Below are 25,904 nucleotides of genomic sequence, written 5' to 3' on the forward strand. Positions count from 1 at the left end.
ATTTTTGCCATCTTAAGTAACCAACAAATCCCTTTCCTTTGTATACATACATACCTGCTTAGTTTCTGGAAATAAATTCCTAAAATTGTAATTTTTGGGTAAAATAGCTTGCACTTTTAAAATATGCTACAAAATTCTACAATAAAATTTACAATAAAATGTAAATTTATTGTTCTACCAATAATGCCCATTTCTTGATAGTTCCTGTTAATACTGAGTATTATAAATCTTTTTAAAAATTTCTAAGCAGAAGATAAACAAACAAGCCTCATTGTTTTATTTTGCATTTTAGTTAGATTGAATGTCTTAAGATTTCCAATTTAAATAGATTATTTTGAAAACATATAACCATTACAATACTTGAAATCATTTGCAATAATCAGAAATAAACTTTTCTTGGTGTAAATGAAGAGTTAAAAATAACCCTGTCACAAAGTATCTCTAAGTTCATTATAAAACTGCATAAAAATCAACCTCTCACATTGCAGATTGCATTAGAATTAAATTCAGTATGTCTTTCAACACATAAAAGAGAAAATGCATCACACAGAGGAAATTAGTAATTAGTGAATTCCTTAAGGGTTCTATCTTTAGAATCAATAACAGTTCAATATTTTCTCATTATTAAGATTATGATTTGGGCACAGAGAAGGACCCACAGGAAAACAAATGGAAATATGTCTGCACATTTATTACATATGCTATTACTGACTGGCTGTATGTATATTTTGCAGTCAGTACAACAGGGATCAAATAACATGACATTATTTGGCTGGATGCACTGGCACATTGGTAAAGATCCTGTTCTTTGTTAATGTGTAATGACATCTAGAAGAGGCACAAAATATACAAAGCATTGGACACTGCCTGCCAAATGATACATAAGCACAACTATTTTTGGTTCTGTACATTTCTAGTCAAATTCAGCTGGACACAGCAGGGAAGAAACCAGCACAGTTCTCAACTGTGTTTGCTCCCTGCAATTGAACTTCTTAGCATGGCCCCTGAACCAACCATTGAGGAGAAAGAGCTGCTTCTCCCCTCCACAAATCAAAAGATGTTGCTGGTTTCTAATTTCTAATTTTCTAGACATTTAGATATTCGCATTTTACTACTTAGCTGGTGCAATCATATGAAATAGTTTGCTTTTAAAGGAGAATTTAATATACAGCATAAGATACATCATTATTTATGCTTACAGTATTTAAAATATGGCAATGGTATCTAAAAGTTTTTACAGAATTTCATACTCAGAGGTTTGGGCACCACCTATTCTGCCATCCTGATGTTTTCTTGGTTGCCACAAAGTTGTGCAAGGTGCCTGTGAGCCTTATAGCTATTATATCATAAATTGGACTTTGTATATGCAGACTTTATGCATACTGACAATGTGAAAGGAAAAAAAACTGTTCTATTTTCTTTGCAACCGGATATAAAAAGCAAAATTACTAGAAATTCTCTTGAAAGTTGTAAAAGTATGGTTGCTAATCACAGGGCTTGTCCAATTTGAAGGCAGAACACAAGACTAAATGACCTCAATCATCCTTCAGTAGCTCAGGGAAACAAAGTCCAACAACGGAAACTCCTAGTATAAAAAGTGTGTTCTCCCATCTATATCTATAGGCCTGACTGAGAATACCTTGGGCTTTAGGTAAGTTGAAAATATAAACCTTTAGTGTGGGAGACCGCCCTGCCCATGAGCTGAGCATCCTCTCTCAGCATTGAGTAAGAAGGGTGTTTGGTCTGGCATTGAACACCATGCACTGTGCAAAGCAACTGACCTCCTTTGCTGGGCAAAGAATTTTGCTCTAGCCCTGGACTTGGGCATTACCCAATGGGATTGGACAACCCCCTTTTAAAACCTTATCCCCTGCCTTGTTTGGCGAGGAATATTCTCTCAAAACTCCTTTGTGTGTCCCCATCCCCCTATAAAAATAAAGAGATTCTGTGTGCATGCTCTCTTTTTCCAGCACCTTCCAGCCTGGAAGCTGACCCTTAAGATGGCAGAGCAGTCCCACACTCGATCTGAGACACTCATGTCCGTGTGTTGCGTAATTTCTTTGCTGTTTTCTTAGTTTAATGTTGCAGCCAGCTCCTTTGAACCCAGTTCATCTCATCAGTGCAGGTCCATGGCGAGTTTGTCCTGTCTGCTCTCTTTTCTCTAAGGCTCACCTTAGTTATCTTCTTGGTCAGAGCTCCTTCCCCAGGCCTCTGTGAAGACTCTAAGCTGTTACCAGTTGGCAACACTTGGGGATGAGCAGAAAATTTTCAGTGGAAGCAGTTTCTCCAAAGCCGGAAGGAATAACATAGCTCAAGAAAATAGCAGTCTGGGAAGTCAGATCAGTCAAACAGCCCAGAGAGACAGACAGTAAGTGAACAGACAATGTGTGGAGGATGGGAAAATAAGCAGGCAAACGAAGTACAATCCAACATGTGATGTTGCATTGACACAAATTCTTTCATTAGGAGCAAGAGCAAAGTGGTGACATGTGGAGATGATTGCTGGTTTCCTGGAGGTTCCAATCATAGCTTCAGGGACCATTTAAAGGAAGAGGAATGTTTCTGACAGTAGGGGTAAAAACTGAGATAGACCCACACGTGAAGTTTCCAGTTACTATTTAAGCAAAGAGTGATGGTCAAAGTGAATTCCCATTCTAATTAACAAAAAGTTGTACAATACCCCAAATGCCAACATGAAATTCTTAAATAAGGCCCTTTAATTTTTTTTGTTTAATATAAAGAAAAAAGTAGGAAGGGTTTTGTAATTTAGAAAATGTTACACAGATAAGACTTTATTTCCATGAATTTCTTAAATCAAATGCTTTTTAAAAATCTCTAAACAAATTTTCCCCATTATATAATGTACACTACTATACCACACAAATATACATAATCATTACTCTTAAAAAATAATAAATAACAGATGATAAGATCTAATAGACTGTAAAACATAACATATTGCAACAAATTTAACAGTAAGAAAAATGGTTACTTCTCTGAGGATCTTGAACCTCTCTAACAATTTAGAGAGTTCTCTTTAACTTAACAGATAATAAAACTCTGCTTTGGATAAGGCATTGCTTTCTTGGAGAATAAGGCACACATCGCTAGCATTATAATTCACAAATCTGTAAGAAAATCTGAAGATAAGAGATGGCACATAGGTCACAAAGAAAAGGTTTCCTCTGGGATACTGACTTTAATATCAAAGTAACATGAAACTATGGAAATATAGTCTATAGCAACTAAATTTTCCTCCTGTAATACATAGTAATCATTTAGTAGAAGATCCATCTGAAAGAACAAGGGAAAAAGCAAATTTCCTAAAACTACTTTATTTAGAAAAAATAGTTATATCCCTGAAATATCAGGAAGATTTTAAAAAGATGATTTAATTAGTACAATATTTTAGAACAGGGTATAGACAAAGTGATAGCAACTAAAACTATTTTAATGGCACAATCAGGAGTTTACCTTTAAAATGATATGTACCAGAATTTTGTTAATGCTATTTGTTAACAAACGTCTTTTTAAATTTGGTTATGTTTTTTAAAACACTAACATGAGATTCTTGAGTGAAGATACTAAATTTAGTAAATGTAACTACAGTTAACATGTTATAACTATATCTTAAATTGATTTCTGAAATCATAACCTAGGTCTAATGTGAGCCACTGTCTTTTATGAATGTTATGTCTTACGAGGGCTCTGAATCAGATTTTGCCAGTAATCATAACTCATAAAGTACTTTAAAAGTTAAGTTTCTGTCAGAATTGATATATGTGAAACAAATACATGTTAGCCCTCACAATGCACCTTATTCATAATCTCATTTATTTTGGTCACTTCATTGTTTCAACATTTCAAGAAAAAGTAGACCCAAATATGGTTAACTTTCCATAAAATTGTCATCCTAAAATTTAAGCTTTTCATCAGGAAATGGACTAATTTACAAGTATAATCCCAGACAACTAACTGGATGTCAATCTAACAAAACTACTAATAAAGCCACAGAAACACAAGCAGCAATAAAAACATATCATGGCATAAGTAAGAGTCTAATATTGCACTAGAGTGACATATATGAGATATAGAACAAATTTTTTTATGGTATTAGGGATTGTACTACCACTGAGCTATATATTTCAACTCTTTTATTTTTTTGAGAAAGGGTCTTGCCAAATTGAGGAACTTGTGATACTCCTGCCTTAGCCTGTAAGTCGCTGGGATTATAGGTGTGTGCCACCATACCCAACCACTATAAATAAAATTTTTAAGAAAATTATAGATAACTTTCTGAGCAAGAAGTACTCAAAAATTATAAAAATTAAACAATATAAGTATCTGTGTTTTAAAAATTCACTTTAATGTTGGCTACCCTTCTTTATCATCATCTGAACCATTTGCTTCTCTATGAGCCATGTAGTTACATCAGACATCAATATGAATTCCATGTTTTGAAGACATCACTTGTCGGGTCCCTGTTAAATACATAGCAAATGAACAGATATGAGGTAAAGATGATGTGGTTATCACATAAAGCCAGAATGGCAAAGGAGAAGTTTTTCCAAAAGGGCACATCCACAAGCCGTGACGAATTCCATCTCGAATATGGTGCGAGGTCCAGGATATGAATAACATCCAAGGAAGAAAACACCATGAATCTCTGAGCTTGAAAAGGTGCATAGTAAGCTTCAGGATCAGAACCACAATGGGTATCACAGTAGAGCAGTGAAAGAAAGGTCTTCGTGGAAGACTCAAAGCTGCCTGTGGGGGAAGCAGGAAGTATAGTTTCCTTCTTGGCAAAACAACACTTTATAGCTGCTTCTGAATCTTAACATATGCAAAGAAAATGTAAGGGAAGAATACCACCTCAGAATACATATGCCACATTTATATAAAGCAAAGAAGATAAAAGCATGAGCAGGGTATCCTTTGCATTAAAAATGAAATCAAGGTCTCAGGACACAGTGATTAATTTTTTAAGTTTTGTATTATTTGCTTAGAAAAGCCAAAATATAAACATAGTTTATATCCTAAATATATGGTTTGTGTAGTTCTGATTTTTTTAATTTAAGCTTTTGATTGATTGACACATAATAACTGTACATATTAATATGGTGTAGTATGACATTTTAATATACGCATGTGATATGTGACGATCAGATTGGGGTAAGTGGCATAGACACCACTGTAAACGTTTGTCATTTCTTTGTGCTGGAAAAATTCAAAATTCTTTCTATTAGCTATCTTGAAATATAAAGTTAATTTTTGTCAACCACAGTTACCCTACTATGCTACAGAGCATAAGAAGTTATTCTTCCTATGCAAATGCACCCCTGCACCCATTAACTATCCTCTCTCTGTCATCTCTACCTCCTATAATTTGAATTTTAACAATTTGCCTGGGACTCTAAGAGCAACAATAACAACAACAAAATCTCACGACCAAATAAAATATTCCTTATGTAATGAAGGCAAAAAAAGGAGAATGTTTTTATTATAACCATTTTGTATTAGCCAGAATACCTTCAAAATTTACTTACCATATTTAGAAAGAGCACATTATTTTAAACAAGTATTCTAAAATGGAGTTAAATAAACATCAATAAAATTTTAAAATCATTGCAAAAAATATAATCAATATTTGAACAAATGAAAATTTCAGGCTTAACCCCTGAATGATCTGTAAGATTTTGTTCCTATCCACTTTAAAGGCCAATTTGCAATTAGATGTCTCCTAGCAAAAAGAAAGTTGAGGACATCAATGATCTTATAGGTCTATGTCTCCCCACACATTCTCCAAAAACCTACAGAACAAGAAGGACAAGGAAAAGTATACAAAGCCCAAACTCTCAGCATAGCTAGAAGTCAGAGAATGCTCCATCTCCAAGGTATCTGTTAAGTATTAAAATAAACACCAAATCAATGGTCTCTCAAGCCCTCTCACCCCACCATAGCCAGAAAAAAAACTGTATTGAGAGAAAGGAAACCTAAGATTGACACAAAAGCACCATGAGAAAGAGAAATTCAATCTAAGAGTGAAAATACTAAAAAGGGGCCTGGTGACTACAGGGAAAGGATTTACCAGTGTACTTGATTCAAGGCTTTGAAAAGCATGGACTCTGGGGAAGAGAGTAAAAAAGAAGGGAAGGGGAAGGGTGCTCTTTGGAAACTGAGTGGCTGTTATGGTTTGGATGTGAGGTGGTCCCCAAAAGCTGACCTGTGAGACAATGCAAGAAGGTTTAGAGGAGAAATGATTGGGCCATAACCTTAACCTAATCAGTGAATTAATCCTTGATGGGATTAACTGGTGGTAGCTGGAGGCAGGTGGGGTGTGGCTGGAGGAAATGACTCATTGGGGGCATGGCTATGGGATCTATATTTTGTATCTGGAGAGTGGAATCTCTGTCTCTGTTTCGAGATCATCATGTGAGACTCTTCCCTCTGCCACACTCTTCCTCTATTATGTCTTGTCTTGACTTGAGCCCTGAGAAATACAGCCTACTATGGATTGAGACCCCTGAAACCATGAGCCCTCAAATAAACTTTTCCTACTTTACAGTTGTTCTGGTTGGGTCCTTTTTAGTCACAATAGCGAAATAGCTAAAACAGTGGTGAAGGGATAAAAGAATGAGAAGAAAACAAAAAACTGGTTCCCTGTTCAAAAAAAAAATCACATAAAAAAAAAAAAGTTATCCTCTTAAGAGACTGTATCTTGTCACACTGTCAAATCAGATCACCTTTAACTAGGAATACTGTAACCCATCCCCCATCAAGCTAGCATTCTTCAAACATCAGAATTCATTCCAAACTCGTCTTACTCCCCCTTCTCCTCCATATTTTAGGTTGTTTTACTTCTATTTAATTAGAATATATAACATTTCTGTATTATTATTCCACTTTTGTCTCTACCTTTGTAGTTATATATCCACAATACATTTGGTAAAACTATTAATGTAAAGGAAAAAATTTTAAGGCCTCTAAGCAAAATGACTAAATAACATAGAAAAGCAAGAGTTATTACAATGGCATTGGACTTAACAATGACAGCAAAACAAAGTAAGATAACAGAAGAACAGTATTTTCAAAATGCTCAGGGAAAGAAAATGTGAGCCAAGGATTTTATATTTAACCAAGCTGCCTTTAAACACCAAAGCAATAATAATAGTATGATATTAGCAACAATTTTAATATGTAGTATTTTTCTATTAGTTAATTGTTTCAAATAAGGAAGAAGTCACAAAAAATGTAATCTTTCTGAGAAATCTGTAAGCTTCACCCAAATAAGAAATGACTAAGAAAACCTGAGCAAACTGACTAATGATGAACATTTAATATTTTTAAGTGTAAATAAAAGACTTAAAAGTGAGGACAAGAGTATAAAAATAATATATAGATATTGTACGTTCTTAGAAGAAATAAAGCAACCAAAAAAATAGTAGGAGAAGAGGGGGGAAAGAAAAAAGTAAAGTGAGCTCTAATATTGTTGTTTAGCTGATAGCTGAGAATTAAAAGATACTATTAACAATTAACAAACAAGATAGTTAAAGGTTAATTAAGAAAGTGGAAGCCTATAAGTATTAAAAAGATATATGAACAGAAATAATACTAGAATATAAATATAAGCCTTCCTAAAGAACAAAAGAAATTTTAAAAATAAAATGACAAAGAAAGTACATCATAGAGATAGGAATATACCAAATATAATACACATAATTGAACAAAATAATGGCCAATTTTAGATTAAACCTATCAATAATGTTTATAAATATGAATGGGTTTATCTCACTCATTAAATGGGTTTATCTCACTCATTAAATGAAAAAGACCTTCAATTTGGCAAAACCAAATCCAATGATATGCTGTATATTAAGGGAAAAAAATAAAATAAAATTCAGAAAGGCCCAAAACAAAGGGGCAAAAGTAAAGCAGACAAATAAGAAATAGGGGTGGTGATACTGATATCAGACAATCATAATTTGAGTAAAAAGCATTAAATTATCTTTAAAAAGCCACTAAAGGGCTGGGGTTGTAGCTCAGTGGTTAGCTCACACAAGCCTAACATGTGTGAAACACTGGATTCAATCCTCAGCACCATATAAAAATAAATAAGTAAAATAAAGGTGTTGTGTCCACCTACAATTAAAAAAATATTTTTAAAAAGCTTCTAAAAATCTACATTTCACCATGAAAATATAACTAATGAATATATATATATATATATATATATATATATATATATATACCAAATAATACAGCAACAATTTTGATAAAGACATAAGGCAACATAGAAACACTCTAATAAATAAAGAGGCTTATATATAGTGCCATCCAAGAGAGATCAAGAGAGGAATAAGGAAAGGCAGAGAAGACACAAGCCATATAGTCAATAAAATTTATCTTACAGAATTATATACTCTGAAAACAGAGAAATACACATTCTTCTTCAAGTGTTCATGAAACATTTGAAGAAACCAATCACATATTAATGAATACAAAGAAGACAAATTTCAAAAAGAAATGCACAAATGATTAAAAATATTAAATAATTATATAAGAAAAAGGGCTGTACACCTTGAATTTTTTTTAATTCAAAAATAAGGACCAATGTAATGTTATGCTATATAATTTGTACATCATCCTATTAATTAAAACTTAAATTTTTTTATTAAACAACTCTTTTAAAAAAAGGAGAATACAAACAGAATTACAGGGTTTTTCAAAACTAATCACACACAAAAAATTCAAATTAGAAACCATGGAATACATTTAAAGTACAATTAGAGAAACTTTATAACCTTAAACCCCTATCAGTAAAAGTAACATAACAAAAATAGATGAATTATATTCCCAACTAAAGAGATTTCAAAAAGTGTAAACCAAAATAAAGTTTGAGGAATAAAATAGTAAAGATCTTGTTGTAGTTATATCATTCTTTCTAGTACTCTGCAATTACAAAGAGCACAAGAGTGAACAATGTGTGTGTGTGTGTGTGTGTGTGTGTGTACACTGTTAGAGGTACATTGAGAACCAGACAGAAAGACTTCTGAATAGATAATCAGCTAACTAAATTTGAACAATGTTCTAAAACTTTCATGAAAAGCAATATACATAGGAAAATGATAGATTTTATGGTAGCAGGATTATTTCAAGTAGATAAACTGTAATCTTTCTGATGTGAAAATAAAGTATACTGTACAGAAAACCACACATGATCATTATCAGAACCTTATTTCTGAATAAAGTTCAGATGAACAACAGTTTCTGATGGGTTTAAGAGAACTTCTACAGAAAACTTCACATCTAAATCAATTCATTTCCTTCCACCACAGAGCACTTTCATGCACTATAATAAGAAAAGGTAAGTTTGTAATCCTTGTTAGTAAAAGATTAATCATGGCATTGTTGAGAAGACCGATAAGACATTTAACAGGAAGCACATGGTTTTCACTGGCAGGGTGGGGTCAAGCAGCTTACAGTAAGCATTTCAGAAACCAACAACCTGACATCGAGATGATTCATGGTTATGCTCTGGATCTGTGCTGAGGGGTACTGATTTTTCACACTTTTATTTATGAATATAAAAAGATGATTAAAACAACCTCAATATATTCTTGTTGCTTGTCTGATTTCTGAAATGTCAGTGTAGATTCTCATGAATAGAAAAGGAAGAAAATGGCCTATTATAGAGGCAAAAATAGATCACTGTCATGAATACTTACTGAGTTTTGATATTTATTGCTGATAATCATGTGCCACCTGACAGTGAATGTGAAAAAACAATTCTAAAACTTCATTCAGTAGACCAATGTAATACTATGCTATAGGTTTTGTGCGTAATCCTACTTAATCCTCATAACCACCCTATGAGTTAGGTGGTATTTTAGAGGACATGGAGACTTGAAAAGGCAAGAACTTCTTCCACGTTGTGCAGTTAATAGCAAAGCTGGGATTTGGTACTGGATTTGACTCTATATCTCATGAATTCATAAAACCAGTACTTGTTTTTATAAAAAAAATATTTATTTTTTAGTTGTAGTTGGACACAATACCTTTATTTTATTTATTTATTTTTTATGTGGTGCTAAGGATCAAACCCAGATCCTGGCACGTGCTAGGTGAGCACTCTACCGCTAAGCCATAATCCCAGCCCCAAACTAGTACTTCTAAATGAACTTTTAAAATACATTTATTCAACCTAAATGTTTTTCAAAATTAAAACAGGATAAGTTCCAGAAGAATGCGTTTATGAATTACATTTTCTATAAAGTTTCATGGCTTATCCCTATCTCTGCTAACATTTATTATTGGCTGTTTACCATGACATTCAACACGCTCATTTATTCCTCACAACAACCCCATGAGGTAAATAATAGTATAATTTACATTTTATAGATGAAGGAATGAAAACTTAAAGAACAAAAGTGCTCTGCTAACTTCACACAACAAGGATTCAAACTCAAATCTTCTGATTCCAAAATTTTAAGCAAAAATGTTATGTGCCTCTACTTAAAGCAAAAAAAAAAAAAGTTAAATTTTGTTTTTAAGTGATAATTACTGAATTCCTTACTGAGTAAGTTTCTAAGTAAGTTAGACAACTTCTGAGAAATAGCTGGTATTTGATACATAATAGGAAGAGTAATACTTTCTCATTCATTCTACAAATATTTACTCAACACCTACTAGGTGATCCAGGTACTGTTCTAGGTCAGTGGCTTCTGAAGCAAAGTTCTTGCTTTATGAGTCTATATTTGTTTCCTGAAAGTTTATAGGTCATAAACGTGCCAAGGATAGGCAAATCTGACATTTAGACAACACTATCTCCACTAGACATTATTAGATAATATTATCCTCCACTGTATTTTAGACAGTTCATTGATATGCATGCCTTTGGTCCCAAGAGGGACTGAAGGAATGAATCCATTCAAGTCATTCTCCAGGACTGAGAACCACCATAAACTATTCAACTTCCATGGCGCACTTAGGAGCTGCACATTAACTGTAAAACATGAAGAATAAGGGGAAAAATTTAAGTGTAGTCCTAAAGAAAGGTCACTGATGCAAAAAGAACTGAAAATGATTCCTGTTAATTAGTTTGCTATTACATCCCTTGTAAGCTAACATTGAACTTCTCAGGTATAATTAGAGGATCCTTACTCTATGCGCATCCATGGCACTTTGTAGTAGCAAATAATCTGATTATCAACATGCCTGTGTCCATCTTTAGGGAAGTACTAAGTACTCAAAAAAGCTGAATGAATGGGCTTTCTTGCTGTAAAATAAGACTCTAGCTCTAGACATTTTAAAATAAGCTCTCTAGCTCTTTAGTTTTCATGCTATGAAGAAATCTGTAAAGTACAAAATAAATTAAAGGAAAAGGCCAGAAAAATTAAACATGCTTCTTACCTTTAAAGACAGAGATCTAGCTAGAAGAAAGTGGTCCACATCAATAACAGAGGCTAAAAATCCAGCCAAAATGATTTCTCCAAAGTCAGTCTTCTTCTTGATTCCAATGACTATTGCCCATGACCACATGCCAATCACACAATGTACTGCATTATCTGAGAGGGCACGAAGCCAGTCATTTTGTTGGATTATGGAAAATTGAAGAAGTTTGTCAGCTACTAAGCAAAATATCCCCAGACCAAGGCTAGAAATAAGAGACTCAGTGCTACAAGACTGCAATAAAGCATGAGTCTTCTCAGTCTCAGATGCCATCATAAACAATATGTTAATATATACTAAAAGCCATTAGGAACAAACAGTATATTCTTGTTTTCATTTCTAGTACCCTAAAATAAAAAGCAGAGACAAATATTAATGAAGACTACAGACTGTCATATAATATTTAAACAGAATATCAGCATAACTTCACAAATGTAAAAACCAAGTTGTAAAAACTAGCATTTCTTACATGTTGTATACAACATGTCATGTGGCCCAAGTATAATAGATTAGTTTCACAGGAACAACAGTTTATTTTTTATTTATTTTAAAATATTTTGTTTAGTTGTAAATGGACACAATATCTTTATTCTGTTTATTTATTTTTATGTGGTACTGAGGATTGAACCCAGGGCCTCACACATGCTAGGTGACTGCTCTACCACTGAGCCCCAGCCCCAGCCCCAGCCCTGGGAACAATAGTTTAAATGGTAGTATATAACAAGGAGAATTTCACAAAGCCCACTGACTGTAATCTATTACCTTGGAGTCATCAAATAGTTCTGTTTCTGAGAATGTTATGACATCTTGGACATGCACTGTGTCTGAGTACCTAATAACTACTTCCCATACTTCTTTTGACAACAGAGTCCCCTCCCTTTGGGAAAACTGTGTATCATTACACCTAAATTCCAGAGTTTATCAATTGAGTTCCTTATCTCCTTTAAAAGAGTGACAATGTAAAGATGAGGGTTACCCAAGCTGGGCCTATCAGACTTCACTTCAGAATTTTCCTAAGTAAAGCTGGTGGGGAAAATTCCTCTTCTTGGAGGCCACAGACTCCAATACATGAAACAGCACAGGAAAATAAAATCCAGAAGAAACAAAAAGACAAAAAGCTAAGGGAATTATGAGAACATCAAGTCCTTAGGTCCAATTGCAGGTTTCTCAGAACTTCCCTAGTTCTTGCAGCTTACCATTCTATTAATAATAATAATAATAATAATAATAGTCATTGTTGTTATTACTATTTGGAGGTACTAGGGATTGAATCCAGGGACATTCTGCTACTGGACTATATCCCCAGCCCTTTTTATTTTTTGAGACAGGATCTCACCAAGTTGCCCAGACTGGTCTCTAACTTGTGATCATCCTGCCTTAGCCTCTGAGTAGCTAGTATTACAGGTATAAATCACCCAGAACTCTCAAACACTGATAGTGGGGGAAAAAAATGGTACCATGACCTTGAAAAATTTTTTCCAAACTCTCAAAAAATGACACATTTCTACCATATGGCCCAGTCGTTCCACATCTAGGCATTCTCTCAAGGGAAATGAAAGACTTATAAATGAATGTTCATAACAATCTTATCTGCATTAGTTCCAAACTAGAAACAACACAAATGTTCATCAACAAGTAAACAACTTAATGAAATATGGAATAAAAAGAAATGTGATATACATAAAACAGAATTGAATCTCAAAATAATTATAGTAAGTGAAAGAAGCCAAAACAAAATTATGTAGTTAAACCCCACAAAACGATATAACCTAAAGGATGAACCCTAAAGAAAATTAAGGACTTTAGTCAGTAATAATGTACCAATGTTGGTCCTTTAGTTATAACAAATGTACCAAAATGTGTACAGTAGAAAAGGGAGTATATTGGAACTTTCTGCAATGTCTGCTTAATTTTTTCTGTCAATTAAAAGCTGCTATTTAGGTTTATAAAGTCCTAGTAATTTAAAAATAAGTCATTAATTTTAAAATATATTAATTTATGAATTTTAAAATCTATTAATTTAAAAAAATTAATGAAGCAAACATTATAATTGTTAAATCTAGGGAATGGGTGTAGTGTAGTTCATTATTCTGCTACTGTTCTCTACTTTTCTGTATGTTTAAAATTTTCATTTAGAAATATGTTTTTAAAAGAGCACATAGTATGATTCCATTTACATAAAATTCTATAAAATGTGAGCTGATTCATAGTGACAAATGCAGGTTAGTTGTTTCCTGGGGACATGAATACAAGGATTAAAAAGAAGCAAAAGGAAACTTTGGGAGAGACGTGTACACTCATCTTGATTGGGGTGAAGTTTCTGGGCTCATATTTTAATGCATATGTCAAAATGTTTCAAATTGTATATTTTAAATATATAGAATTAGGCTGGGGATGTGGCTCAGTGGTAAAGCGCTTTGCCTAGCATGTGTGAGGCATTGGGTTTGATTCTCAACACCACATATAAATTAAATAAACAAATAAAGAGAGAGAGAGAGAGAGAGAGATTAAATGTCCATAGTATACCATTTTAAACACATAAATAAATAGTTAATTGCATGTCAGCTAGCTATATGCCAACAAAATATATTGATAATGAAAAACTGCAGGTTTTCATGAAAAAGGAACAATCTGAAAATAAAAAATTATGAAAAATGAAAAACCTGACCAATTAAAAAGTCAACAGGAGCAATGAATAGGAGAACGAATGTTTAAAAAAAAAACAAAACAACCAGAACAAGTTAATAAGAACACATTCAAATAATTTTTCCAAAGTATAGGGAGAAAATAAAAAGACAAAGATTTGAGTAATGAAAGAAAAAAAAAACCCTCAGAAATTCTGTCAAAACAAAAAAGCCACCTGCAAAACAAACAAACAAACAGAATGTGATCATTATCATCCCTAAGTGCCAGTATATTATGGAGAAACATTTATAGAGCTCTGAGAGAAAAGGATCATGACTGTAGGACTGTTACTTTTGTGACAATCATGAATTTTAAGAATTTTACCTTAGAATTTATAACACCTGTGTATGATTTTAGGGGACGACGGGGTTGAAGAATAGATGTTCTGAATCTCTGTGCAAGAGAAATAAAGAAAACTTGATCAATACAAAATGAAAAGAAAAAAAAAGAAAAGAAAACTTTACTCCTTTTCCAGCTCCCTCCAAAAGCAATAGGAACCAAAGATATCAACTATAAATACTTGGACAAATGTTAATTTGTTAAATTTCTCTATAAAGAGGCAAACATAATTAGACTAGAACAAAAGGAAACAGCCACTGTTACTAGTCATAAGAGAAAACCTCAAATGAAAAATCTTAATAATATTTACATATAGAAATGAGAAAAAACATGTCTGAAAAAACAAAACAAAATAAAGCAACAGTGGTAATATTAATATCAAACATAATTCAAGGCAAAAATGATTAAGTAGAACTAAAAAGGATAAAAAATTCACATCATAGTAACATACAAAATTACATAAGTTATATATAAGGTCAGAGGATGTTTACCTATCAATAAAGCAGTAAAACATAAATTTAATCAAGCAGTCAAAAAAAAAGGTACAACTGTGGGGCATGATAGAGCATACCTATAATCCCAGAGGCCCAGTAGACTAAGGTAGGAGGATCCCAAGTTCAAAGTCAGCCTCAGCAACTTGGTGAGATCCTGTCTCAATACCAAAAATAATAAGAGCTGGGGATTTAGCTCAGTGATTAAGCACCCCTGGGTTTAATCCTTAGAGAGAGAGAGAGAGAGAGAGAGAGAGAGAGAGAGGGAGGGAGGGAGGGAGGGAGAGAGAGAGAGAGAGAGAATGCAGTAGCCTAATTAGCTCAAAAAATGTAAATATAAACAGTGTACAAGTAATACCTTTGGACTCAAAAGACTTGTCTTTCAAGTGTTTATGCTATAAAATTATTTCCGAAAAGAAAAGAGAGAATAAGGACTCTGTCTACTTTGTTTACCTCCATATCCTCAGCCTATACTAGGTGCTAAATATTTGTTGAATCAACAAAAGAAAAATCATCATATACTGTACCTGTAATGTACAAGGTATTATATATGGTTACTTGAAAGGCATTCAGTAAAATTTAACATCCATTCCTGGGAATTTGCATTTTAAGCAAGTATGTATTCTAGATAATTTCTATGTTCACTAAACATTGAGAACTGCTGGTTTACCAAAAATGTTAAGACCACTTAGTTTAGAAACCAAAATGATGAAAAACTAGAAATATTACCTTAAAAGTTAAAAACAGCATAGCTGTTATAACACTGTTCTGGCAACTTTAATCAAGGCAATGGGGGTATAAGAAAAAAAAAACATTATTACATTATCAGAAAAAAAGATAACTACATTAGTTTGCAGGTGAAATGACTGCCTTCCAGGAGGACCAATTGAAAACTGTTGGAATATAAGTTGAAAAAACATGGAAAATTCAAGATAAATACTAAAATGATTTTCAATAGGCCAGAAATAATCATAAGAAAAAATGGGAACATAAATATTTACAATAAAAACAAGTCCAAACATCAAGGAATAAACTAAACAGGAAATGTATATGAAGAAAACTACCCAACTTTACTAAAGGATGAAAAATAGCAATTTTCTTGCAGAGGCAGCTGGCAGCACAAGTCTTCCCAAAAGGAAGAAATCTTCGTCCAAGGAGGAAACAGGTAGTGATCCAAAAGAGGCAGGCAGCAGGAGTATCTCCAAGAAAAGGCGGAAATTCTCTTCTTAGGAGGAGTGGGTCAGCAGTGGGCCTGAAGAGGCTGCTGGTGGCAAGAGCAGTGCCAATAAAAAGAAAAAAAGTTCCAAAAACCGTCTCAGGATGATTAGAATGAGCATTCCTGGTACAGAAAGGTCAAACCCCATAGTGACATTTCCCAAACCAATAAAAACCAATTCACACATAAATACAAAAATCAATTGACTAGAGTTCTGGTGGCTTTGTATTATGTCAATTCAGATGAACTGGACTTATATTTCCCTTCCTTGTATAGTTCTGGGTAGTAAGGGCCACAGGAGACACTATGCCTGACACCTGAAAGGAGTAGTCATATTTTTTAGTTTGAAGGTTGGTGCAGGTCGCACTGTGGAATATGAACATCTTGTTGCTGATCTGAGCTCACTTGTTGGCGTGGGGAAGCAGCTGGAACTGCAGTTCCTTCAGCTCCCATCCGATCTTCTTTTTTAGGGTCTCCAAAACCTGGGCCTACACAGCTCCAAGGTCAAAGTGTCAGCCTTTCCTGCAGATCCCCCACAGCATTAAAACTGGAGTTGGTGCATGTGGCAAAAATTTGCTCCCAAAACATAGGCTCTCTCTTCACCTCCTTGTTTCTTTTGCTGAGAAGCAGCTTTTTAGTAAATCCATCCCATTTATTAGTTCTTGATTTTATTTCTTGCACTTTAGGAGTCTTGTTAAGAAAGTTGGGGCCTAATCCGATGTGATGAAGATTTGGGCCTACTCTTTCCTCTTTTAGGCACAGGGTCTCTGGTGTAATTCCTAGGTCCTTGATCCACTTTGAGTTTATTTTGTGTATGGTCAGAGATAGGGGTTTAGTTTCATTTTGCTACATATGGATTTCCAGTTCTCCCAGCACCATTTGTTTAAGAGGCTATCTTTCTCCTATGTATGTTTTTAGCACCTTTGTCTAGTATGAGATAACTGTATTTATGTGGGTTTGTCTCTGTGTCTTATATTCTGTACGATTGGTTTACATGTCTATTTTGGTGCCAATACCATGCCGTTTTTGTTACTATAGCTTTGTAGTTAGAGCACTAATCTCCAGGATATATAAAGAACTCAAAAACCTAAACACCAAAAAACAAACAATCCAATCAATAAATGGGCTAAGGAGCTGAACAGACACTTCTCAGAAGAAGATATATAATCAATCAACAAACGTATGAAAAATTTTCAAAATCTCTAGTAATTAGAGAAATGCAAATTAAAACTACTCTAAGATTTCATCTCACGCCAGTCAGAATGGCAGCTATTATGAATACAAACAACAATAAGTGTTGGTGAGGATGTGGGGAAAAAGGTACACTCATACATTGCTGGTGGGACTGCAAATTGGTGCAACCAATCTGGAAAGCACTATGGAGATTCTTTATAAACTTGCAATAGAACCACATTTGACCCAGCTATCCCACTCCTGGATCTATACCCAAAGGACTTAAAATCAGCATACTATAGTGATGCAGTCACATCAATGTTTATAGCAGCTCAATTCATAATAGCAAAACTGTGGAACCAACCTAGATGCCCTTCAACAGACGAATGGGTAAAGAAACTGTGGCATATAAACACAATGGAATATTACTCAGCATTAAAGGAGAATAAAATTATGACATCTGCAGGTAAATGGATGGAGTTGGAGAATATCATGCTAAGCGAAGTAAGCCAATTCCAAAAAACCAAAGGCTGAATGTTCTCTCTGATAAATGGATGCTGATCCATAATGTGGGGGGGATTGGGGAAAATGGAGGAACTTTGATTGAGCAAAGGGGAGGGATTGGGACATGGGGGCAGGAAAGATGGTGGAATGAGATGGACATCATTACCCTAGGTACATGTAGGACTGCAAATTATGGTGCAACGCTATACTGCATACAACCAAAGAAATGAAAGTTGTGCTGCAATTGTATACAATGAATCAAAATGTATTCTGCTGTCATATATACCTAATTAAAATTAATTAATTAATTTTTAAAAATAAAATAAATGACTCTTAAAAAAAAAACCCTGAAGTTGGTGAGAGGCTGATGCAGGCTACATTTTGTCCCATGGATTTCATGTAAGAAAAATAAGTATCTAAATAATACCATGGGCTATGTATATAAACAGGCAATTTAGAAAAATAAGAAATACAAAAAGTAAAAAAAAAATCAAAATATTTCACCTTCATCTTAATGTGATTCAACATAAAATCTGTCAACATAAAATTGACAAAAGATTACTAATACTCTTGTTTTGGTAGTAGTGGAGGAAATGATCACTCTCACAGATTACTAGCAAGAATATATATTCGGGGTTGTGGCTCAGTGGTGAAGCACTTGCCTCACACGTGTGAGGCCCTGGGTTCGATCCTCAGCACCACATATAGATAAACGAATAAAATAAAGGTATTGTGTCCATCTACAACTAAAAAATTATTTAAAAAAAATCCCTTCTAGTAGATGATTTGATTACATATCAAAAACCAATAAAAACGAGCAAACACTTTTGACTTAGCATTTCCAATTCTAGGTCTTTGTCATAAAAAAAATTAGATTAATGCAAAGAGCTATACAAAGAAGTTAAACATAGTATTGTTTGCAGGAAAAGTTAAAAACAATATACATTTCCAAAATACATAACTTCTGAATAAATTCCACATATTAAAGCTATTAAAAAAATACTTATTCCTTTGGTGCTGGGGTTATGACTCAGCAGTAGAGTGCTCGCCTTGCACATGAGAGGCCCTGGGTTTAATCCTCAGCACCACATAAAAATAAATAAATTAAATAAAGGTATAAAAATTTTTAAAAATAATACTTATTCCCACCAGGCACAGTAGTGCACACTGGTAATCCCAGCAACTCAAAGACTAAGGCAAAAGGATGGCAAGTTTGAGGAAAGCCTCAGCAACTTAGCAAAACCCTGTCTCAAAATAAATAAAATAAAATGGGCTGGGGGTGTTGCTCGGTGGTAAAACATCCCTGAGTTCAATTCCCAGTGCAAAGAAAGAAAAAGATAAAAAGAAAGAACAAACCAACAACATCAAAAAAAACCCTTATGCCCATATTTGTGTACATAGAAAAATGGGTAATAGATATTACATTTTAAAAGACAGCCTATAAAATAGTAGATAAAATATTAGTTTTATTTTTAAATACATACATATTATATTAGCTTTTCAACATTACAACAAACTACCTGAGAAAATCAACTTAATAAAAAGAAAGTTTATTTTGGCTCATGGTTTCAGTCCACAGTCATTTGGCCCTGTTGCTTTTGGCCTGTGGCAGCAAAGGACACTGTGGTGGTAGTACACAGTGGAGGAGGCTTATTTACCTCCTGGTAGTCAGTAAGCAAAAAAAAAGAGGAGGAAGGGGCCAGGGTCCCAGTATCACCTTCAAACAAACTCCTCCCAATGACCTAACTTCCCTCTAATAGGTCCCATTTCCTAAAGGTTCTCACCATCTCTCAAAAGGCTCACAGGCTGGCAACCAAGCCTTTAATAGATGGTTTTTGGGAACACTCCTGATCCAAACTATAGCACTTAGATGTACTAAAATCAGGATGTTGTTCATTTGGTTTGTTTCTCAGTGATGGGATCACAAATATGATAATTTTTTCCTTTTTTTATTTTCTAAAAATTTTCAATGTCTTACTATTATAGCCATAAAACTAGTAAAGCTATTTTAAAAACTTAAAGCCAGAAAGTCAGCCTCTTAAAAGTATAATAAAAAATTGAAATATATTTATGACATTGTAAATATGTACTAATAAAAAGAGTAAAATATATAATATTAGTCATAATAATAAAACTATGTACAGAGCTGGAGTTGTAGCTCAGTGGTAGAGCACCTGCCTAGCATGTGTGAAGCACTGGTTCGATATAAATAAATGAAATAAAGTTCCATCATAAAGTAAAAAAAAAAAAAAAAACAAAAAACTATGTACAATCTCATAAGTTAAAAATTTGGTGGAGGTGGGGACTGGGAATTGAACTTAGGGGGCACTCGACTACTGACCCATATCTTTAGGCCTATTTTGTATTTGACTTAAAGACAGGGTCTCACTGAGTTGTTCAGTGCCTCATTGTTGCTGAGGCTGGCTTTGAACCCACAATCCTCCTGCCTCAGCCTCTCGAACTGCTGGGATTATAGGCATGTACCACTGAACCCGGCTTCGTACAATATAAAAAACTTGTTCATTGTTGAATATTAGTTGATACATAAAAAATCTGCACTGCAGGGAGCAGTGGCCCATACCTGCAATCCAGTGGCTCACGAGGCTGAGGCAGGAAGATTACAAGTTCAAAGTCAGCCTCAGCAACTTAAGAAGGCCCTAAGCAACTCAGCAAGACCCTATCCTTAAATCAAATACAAAAAAGAACTAGGGATGTGGTTCAGTGGTTAAGCATCCCTGGGTTCAATACCCAGTACCCCCCACCAAAAAAAAAAAAAAAAAGTCTGTACTAAGACTTCTATATCTTTGCATGAAATAAACTTAGGTTCCTTATGCAGAGAAAAACTATTTTATTAATGATAATGGAGCCTACAACAATCCTTAAATTCTTAGTTATTTACAACAATAAAAAAATATTTTCTAAAGCACTAAAATTGGGTTATATTTTATAGATTCTTCTGGTACTTTCAACTAAAACATATGAACAAAATGTAAAAGGTACTTCCATTAAAAGATTGCGAATCCCTTCTATAAACCTCAGGATGTATAATGCCCAAAATTATGATTGTTAATCATTGTATCTACTTTAGAAAATAAAGAAACATTTGCACAACAGACACTAGTATGGCAATATGTAAATCAATGGATGTGTAACTGATGTGATTCTGCAATCTGTGTATGGGGTGAAGGTGGGAGTTCATAACCCACTTGAATCAAAGTGTGGAATATGATATGTCAAGAAATTTATAATGTTTTGAACAACCAACAATAAAAAATTAAAAAAAAAGAAACATTTGACCCTTCAATGGATAAAGAAGTTAATGTGTTTAAAGATTTAAAGCATATAAAATTTATAAAAATATCCCCTTGAACCAAAGATAAATGCTATTGTTCACTTAGATGGATGGGAACTGAGACACAGAAAGTTTGAATTAATGGCCAAGCCACAGAGTCACAGCAGCTGCAGGAATAATACCTCTTTCAAGAACCTGTAGTCTCACCCCAGAAGGCAGACAAAAATAAAAGGTTAATATCTACTTAACTGAAAATTCATTATGTCTCTATAATCCACTGTATTGCATCTTCTTTCACTCATGAAACTATTTTTTACGAGCACAATATTTAACTATTACCCTGGATTTTTCATTAGTTCAGATTTTAAAAGGAATGGACAGCTAACAATAGTCACAAGTAAAAATCAATTACTTCATATATTTAAAAGATGCAAATTTAAAGTGATGGTAAATAGGAAAACTTACTGATTACAAATAACCGTGTCAAAATTTATGACTAGGACTATATACACAAATAGGGCAGTAAAAATGTGTTTTATAACTGGAAAGTATAAAATAGATTGCTTGATGATAGGGGGATAAGAAGCTCCTGAGTGACCTTGGAAGCAGATCCCTCAGCCTGTCAAGCCCTCAGAGGCTTACAGTCCCCACCACCAATAAGAGGACAACTTCAGGAGACCCAACAGTCTTTCTAAGTCCTGATTCATAGAAAGAATGAGATGAAATACAGGTCCCCAGAACAGTCTGTTTTTAAGATAGACCTGTTCCAGGAACACACATTTCTGGCAACTATTCCACTCCACTATTGGTGCATATATTTAACATCTTTGGCTTAGATTCTAAATATGAGAAAGCTGAATGTAATTATTATAATTCCTCTATTTATTGTTTCTGGTTAGAACATTGCTACAGTCTATAAAGGGTTGAACGTTCCCCAAAGGCTGATGTATTGGGAGGTGATTCCCAAGGTGAGGATATTAGGAGGTGGTTGGATCTTTAAGAGATGGGAACCTCATGGGGATCCTTAGGTGTCTGCAGGCCCAGCTCTTGAAAGGGATTAAAGTAGTTCTTATAGAATCTTTGGTAGTTTCCCTGAAAGGGTTGTTAAAAAAAACCTCAGCTGGCCCTACCCCAGCTCTCTGGCTTCCTATATCCTGATTGCTAGCTCCTGCTCGGTGCTGCATCTGCCAGGAATGGATGCAGCCAAGAGGCCTCTCACCAGAACTGAGTAGTTAACAGACACCAAATTCTTGAACCTCTGAAACTGTAAGTAAAATAAATCTCTTTTCTTCCTAAAGTTAGCTACCTGAAGGATTTTGTTACAGCAAAGAAAAATAAACTAATATAGAACCTAAGTGTGCTCATTTTTCTTAATCCCTTTTCTTTCATTTCCACTTCCTATTCATCCCACTACAAATAAAATGAACCCCTGAACTTCCTAAACTTCGAAGCTTTATGTTTATTTTACTCCTTCACTTTTTCTGGGAATGTTCCTGAAGAGCAACAATTATAATTTTCTTTTAAACTTGTCATGCATAAAATCTGATGTGCTTAAGTTGTTGAACAAATGTTTCATTATGATAATACAAGAGGTGAACACATAAGCAATCTTTAGGTTGTGAGTATTCCTTCCAGATTTCTGCAACAGGGTGTGAATGTGGTGCTGGGGAATTGAACCCAGGGGCTGATGCCTACCAGGTAAGCGCTCTACCATTGAGCTACATCCCCAATTAATCCTCTGCCTACAAAGATATTTAGATTGACCTCTTTACCACAATAGCCAGACACCCATACCATAAATTCTTCTCTGTAACTTGCAGAAGACACTTTCTCCAGTGGCCCAACAACAGTCCCATTACAGCAAATGCCATTAACTACTGGGCATTCAAAGGACAGAATAGTAACCCCCCCTCCCCCACTTAACTCTACAAACACATAATTAGTTGGTCTCTTGAAGTATATGCTATCGTGTTTTGTTTGCTACTCATCTCCTAAACATTATTTCTGCCCAAAAAAATAAGAAAAAATTTCAAAGTAAATCTCATCTTCTGATTCAATCTTCCTGAGTCCCACCAATATCATAAATTTACAAAAGGTAAAAGTAGTCAAATATCCAAAAAACTTCCTTTATCACGCTTTACAAATAAGTCCTCTTCACTAACCTGCAGTTGCTGTGAAACTTCATTTCTTTAATGCTAAAACACCAAAAGCAGGTGCCAAATCTAATGCACATAAAGGGAGAAAGCAGAAATCTTGCTCACATTTACTGAAACTTTATAGCCATGAGATCTCGGCACATAAAATTTTTAGTTTCTATGATAGCTACAAATAAAACTTACAGTTCTTAATTTCAACATGTTCAGCAAATTCCCAGTCATGTTTTTCTGAGGTTGGTGTGATGCAATGATTTTTAGAATGTCAATTTAAAAAATGGGATAGGAAGTCCTGGGGTCTCTTGGAAGGAACCATATCAAACATCACTGAACCCAGGGCTCGAAGGTCTCTTCTACCTGTTAAGGAAGGTGGTGGGCTCCTTCTGCAAGACTCCCGCACCCTGCCCAGGGCCAGGCCAACGCCAAGGGCGCAGAGTCCTGGAAAGGTTGGGTGTCTACGGGATCCAGAAGGTGCCGAAGCGCAGACCACTGGGCCACCAGACAGCGCCGGCCCGTGGTCAGGCAAACCCGGAGTGCCTGCCCTCCCCGCTCCTTCAACCAGGACCTGCCAGGTTTCAGCGTCGGACGGGCCCAGCCTCTGGCTTCCCTCACTGCGCAGTTTCGCGTCCATTCCGACCCCTCCCGTCCGACCAGTAGCAGCAGCTATACCCACCCTCAGTTCTCGCAGCTGCAGCGCGCAGCGGCCCCACCCCTGGGTCGGCACCATTGAGACGCCGGTGGCCGGCCAGAGCAGCCCTAGCTTCAACGTCCGCCCAGAGGACGCCGGGAAACCGGCCCTTTTCGGAGCGGTGAGGAAGCGATACTACGGTGCACGATGGTTGAGCCTGTGGGTGCCTTGAATAAACCACCAACCTCCCTAAAAGACACCTTTGGACGACAGGGTAGGAGGTGGAAAGTGCGTTCTTGGTTTCCTTCTGTCAAACCTCAGGATTCGTTTCTCCGCTTAAGTGGTCTTAACCGCTAACCTCCCCACGACGCACCCAAATGGAGGCTGGGAAGATGGGGACCGAGAAGTGGCTTCACCTAATGTGGGACGCGCAGTCGGTTGTGGGTCTCGAAGGTGTGGAGATACTTCCAGTTTCTTTCATTGGTCCTTCTGGGTTGTGGAGTTTTTCAAGAGGCGGAGGGATCCCAAGGCTGCTCAGACCTGACGTCCCTCAGTAGCGCTTTACCGCCACCTTGGGGTTTTGTCGATAAATCTTTGCTACTATGCTCGTGGATGTTGGAAGCTAGACTTTTGGACAGTGACGTAGCTAGAACACTTAAGCATGACTACTAAAATGTTTAGGAAAAAAAAAAAAAAACTGCAAACAGGGCTGCTTGAAACTAACTGGATTCACCAGTTTGTTTGCAGGGACTGCGACCAGATGCTTCCCATCTCCCTGCTTCTCAGTTTTGGGTACTGCCTTCATCACGGAAATATCTACCTTAGAAAAAGGACCAGCCCCAAAGAAAACGCCTCTTACAGAGGGATATTTTTTCAACTTTCTTATCGTTTCTCAAAACAAATGGAAAGGAAGGGCAGCAGTGGAATAAATAACATAGATGAAGGAATGTTTAATCTCAAGCAAATTCCTAGGGTGTCCACAGAATCTCAGTTTCTCAACCACAGAACTTTTCATTGTTTGTCAGTGTCTACAATTTGAGTGCTTTTAGCCATGTTAAGGGCACACTTTCTGTCTGAATACAGTTGTTTCATAATAGTCTTGGGTTTCTGGAGCTGAGGGACAACATAGATGACCTCCTGTGAACCAAAGCAGAACAAATTGTTGGTTTTCTGTCTCTCTCTAGTCAATTTACTACCTAAAGACACTGATCCATTTACACAACATATACTGAGTGCTGTGTGTGCCAGGCCCTATGGTAACAAGGCTACAAAATTACTTTATGGAGGATATTCTAGTAGTGGATATTGGCCATAATGAAGCAAACAAGCTGGGCAGATTGTGGTAGGCACTTACAGGAAGTAAACAGGGTGGATATTAGAGTTGAGAGAAGATAACCTGTCAAGTAGTTAGGGAGGCTTCTTAGAAGAAATATTTTTGCTAATACCTAAAATGTGAAGAAGCCCAGAGTGAGGAGCTAAAAAGAGAACCTGTGCCCCTTCAACTCATTGACATGATCACTACAAATCTAGTAATACTTTTTTCTTCATTGTTTTCCTTTATCTTAACTTTAGATGTGAGGAATCTGATTATTTATTTTTGTGGTGCTATTATTTTATTTTTGAATTGAACTCAGGGCCTTGTGCATTCGATGCAAGCATTTTACCAACTGAGCTATATTCCCAGCCCCAGCCTGATCTTTTTAAATAGAAAATTAGAACATTTCTGGTTGTCTGGTAGTATAATCTTACATTCTTTTTAGATGTTTGAGTTTTTGTTCTTTCCATAGGCAAGGCTACAATAAGCACTTTTGGTGAGGACATTTCTGTTAATTCCACACATTTTGCAGCATAAATCTTTCTGTATGTTCAAAAGAAATGAAATCCAATTCATGAGACAGTTTAAATAAAACAGTCTTGGCTGAAGTACTTGATCCTTAGCTTGCAATATTGCCTAGGCTTACTTGTTTGTTGTTTT

The 25,904-nt window shown here is 35.3% G+C and overlaps 1 protein-coding gene across 27 annotated transcripts; it reads right to left on the reverse strand.

Annotated features, from left to right (window-relative positions):
• Positions 1-254: 254 nt before the first annotated feature.
• Tmem267 (transmembrane protein 267) lies at positions 255-24,311 on the reverse strand. Of its 27 annotated transcripts, none has more exons than XM_058583106.1 (7): positions 23,488-23,968; positions 23,311-23,370; positions 16,033-16,224; positions 15,044-15,189; positions 14,458-14,526; positions 11,410-11,795; positions 255-4,767 (listed from the first exon to the last, which is right to left on the reverse strand). In XM_058583106.1, exons 6-7 carry the CDS (start codon positions 11,722-11,724, stop codon positions 4,432-4,434), a joined length of 651 nt encoding a protein of 216 aa, XP_058439089.1. In that variant the 5' UTR covers positions 11,725-11,795; positions 14,458-14,526; positions 15,044-15,189; positions 16,033-16,224; positions 23,311-23,370; positions 23,488-23,968; the 3' UTR covers positions 255-4,431. The 27 variants fall into 27 exon arrangements, with proteins under 27 accessions (XP_058439089.1, XP_058439088.1, XP_058439096.1 ...); XM_058583105.1 differs by having other exon boundaries at positions 16,033-16,227; XM_058583113.1 differs by lacking the exons at positions 23,311-23,370; positions 23,488-23,968 and adding an exon at positions 23,975-24,311.
• Positions 24,312-25,904: the final 1,593 nt, after the last annotated feature.

This window comes from Marmota monax, unplaced genomic scaffold, assembly GCF_021218885.2.
Source record: "Marmota monax isolate L192 unplaced genomic scaffold, Marmota_monax_Labrador192_F-V1.1 WCK01_AAM20220418_F8-fsc00037, whole genome shotgun sequence".
NCBI lineage: Eukaryota > Metazoa > Chordata > Mammalia > Rodentia > Sciuridae > Marmota > Marmota monax.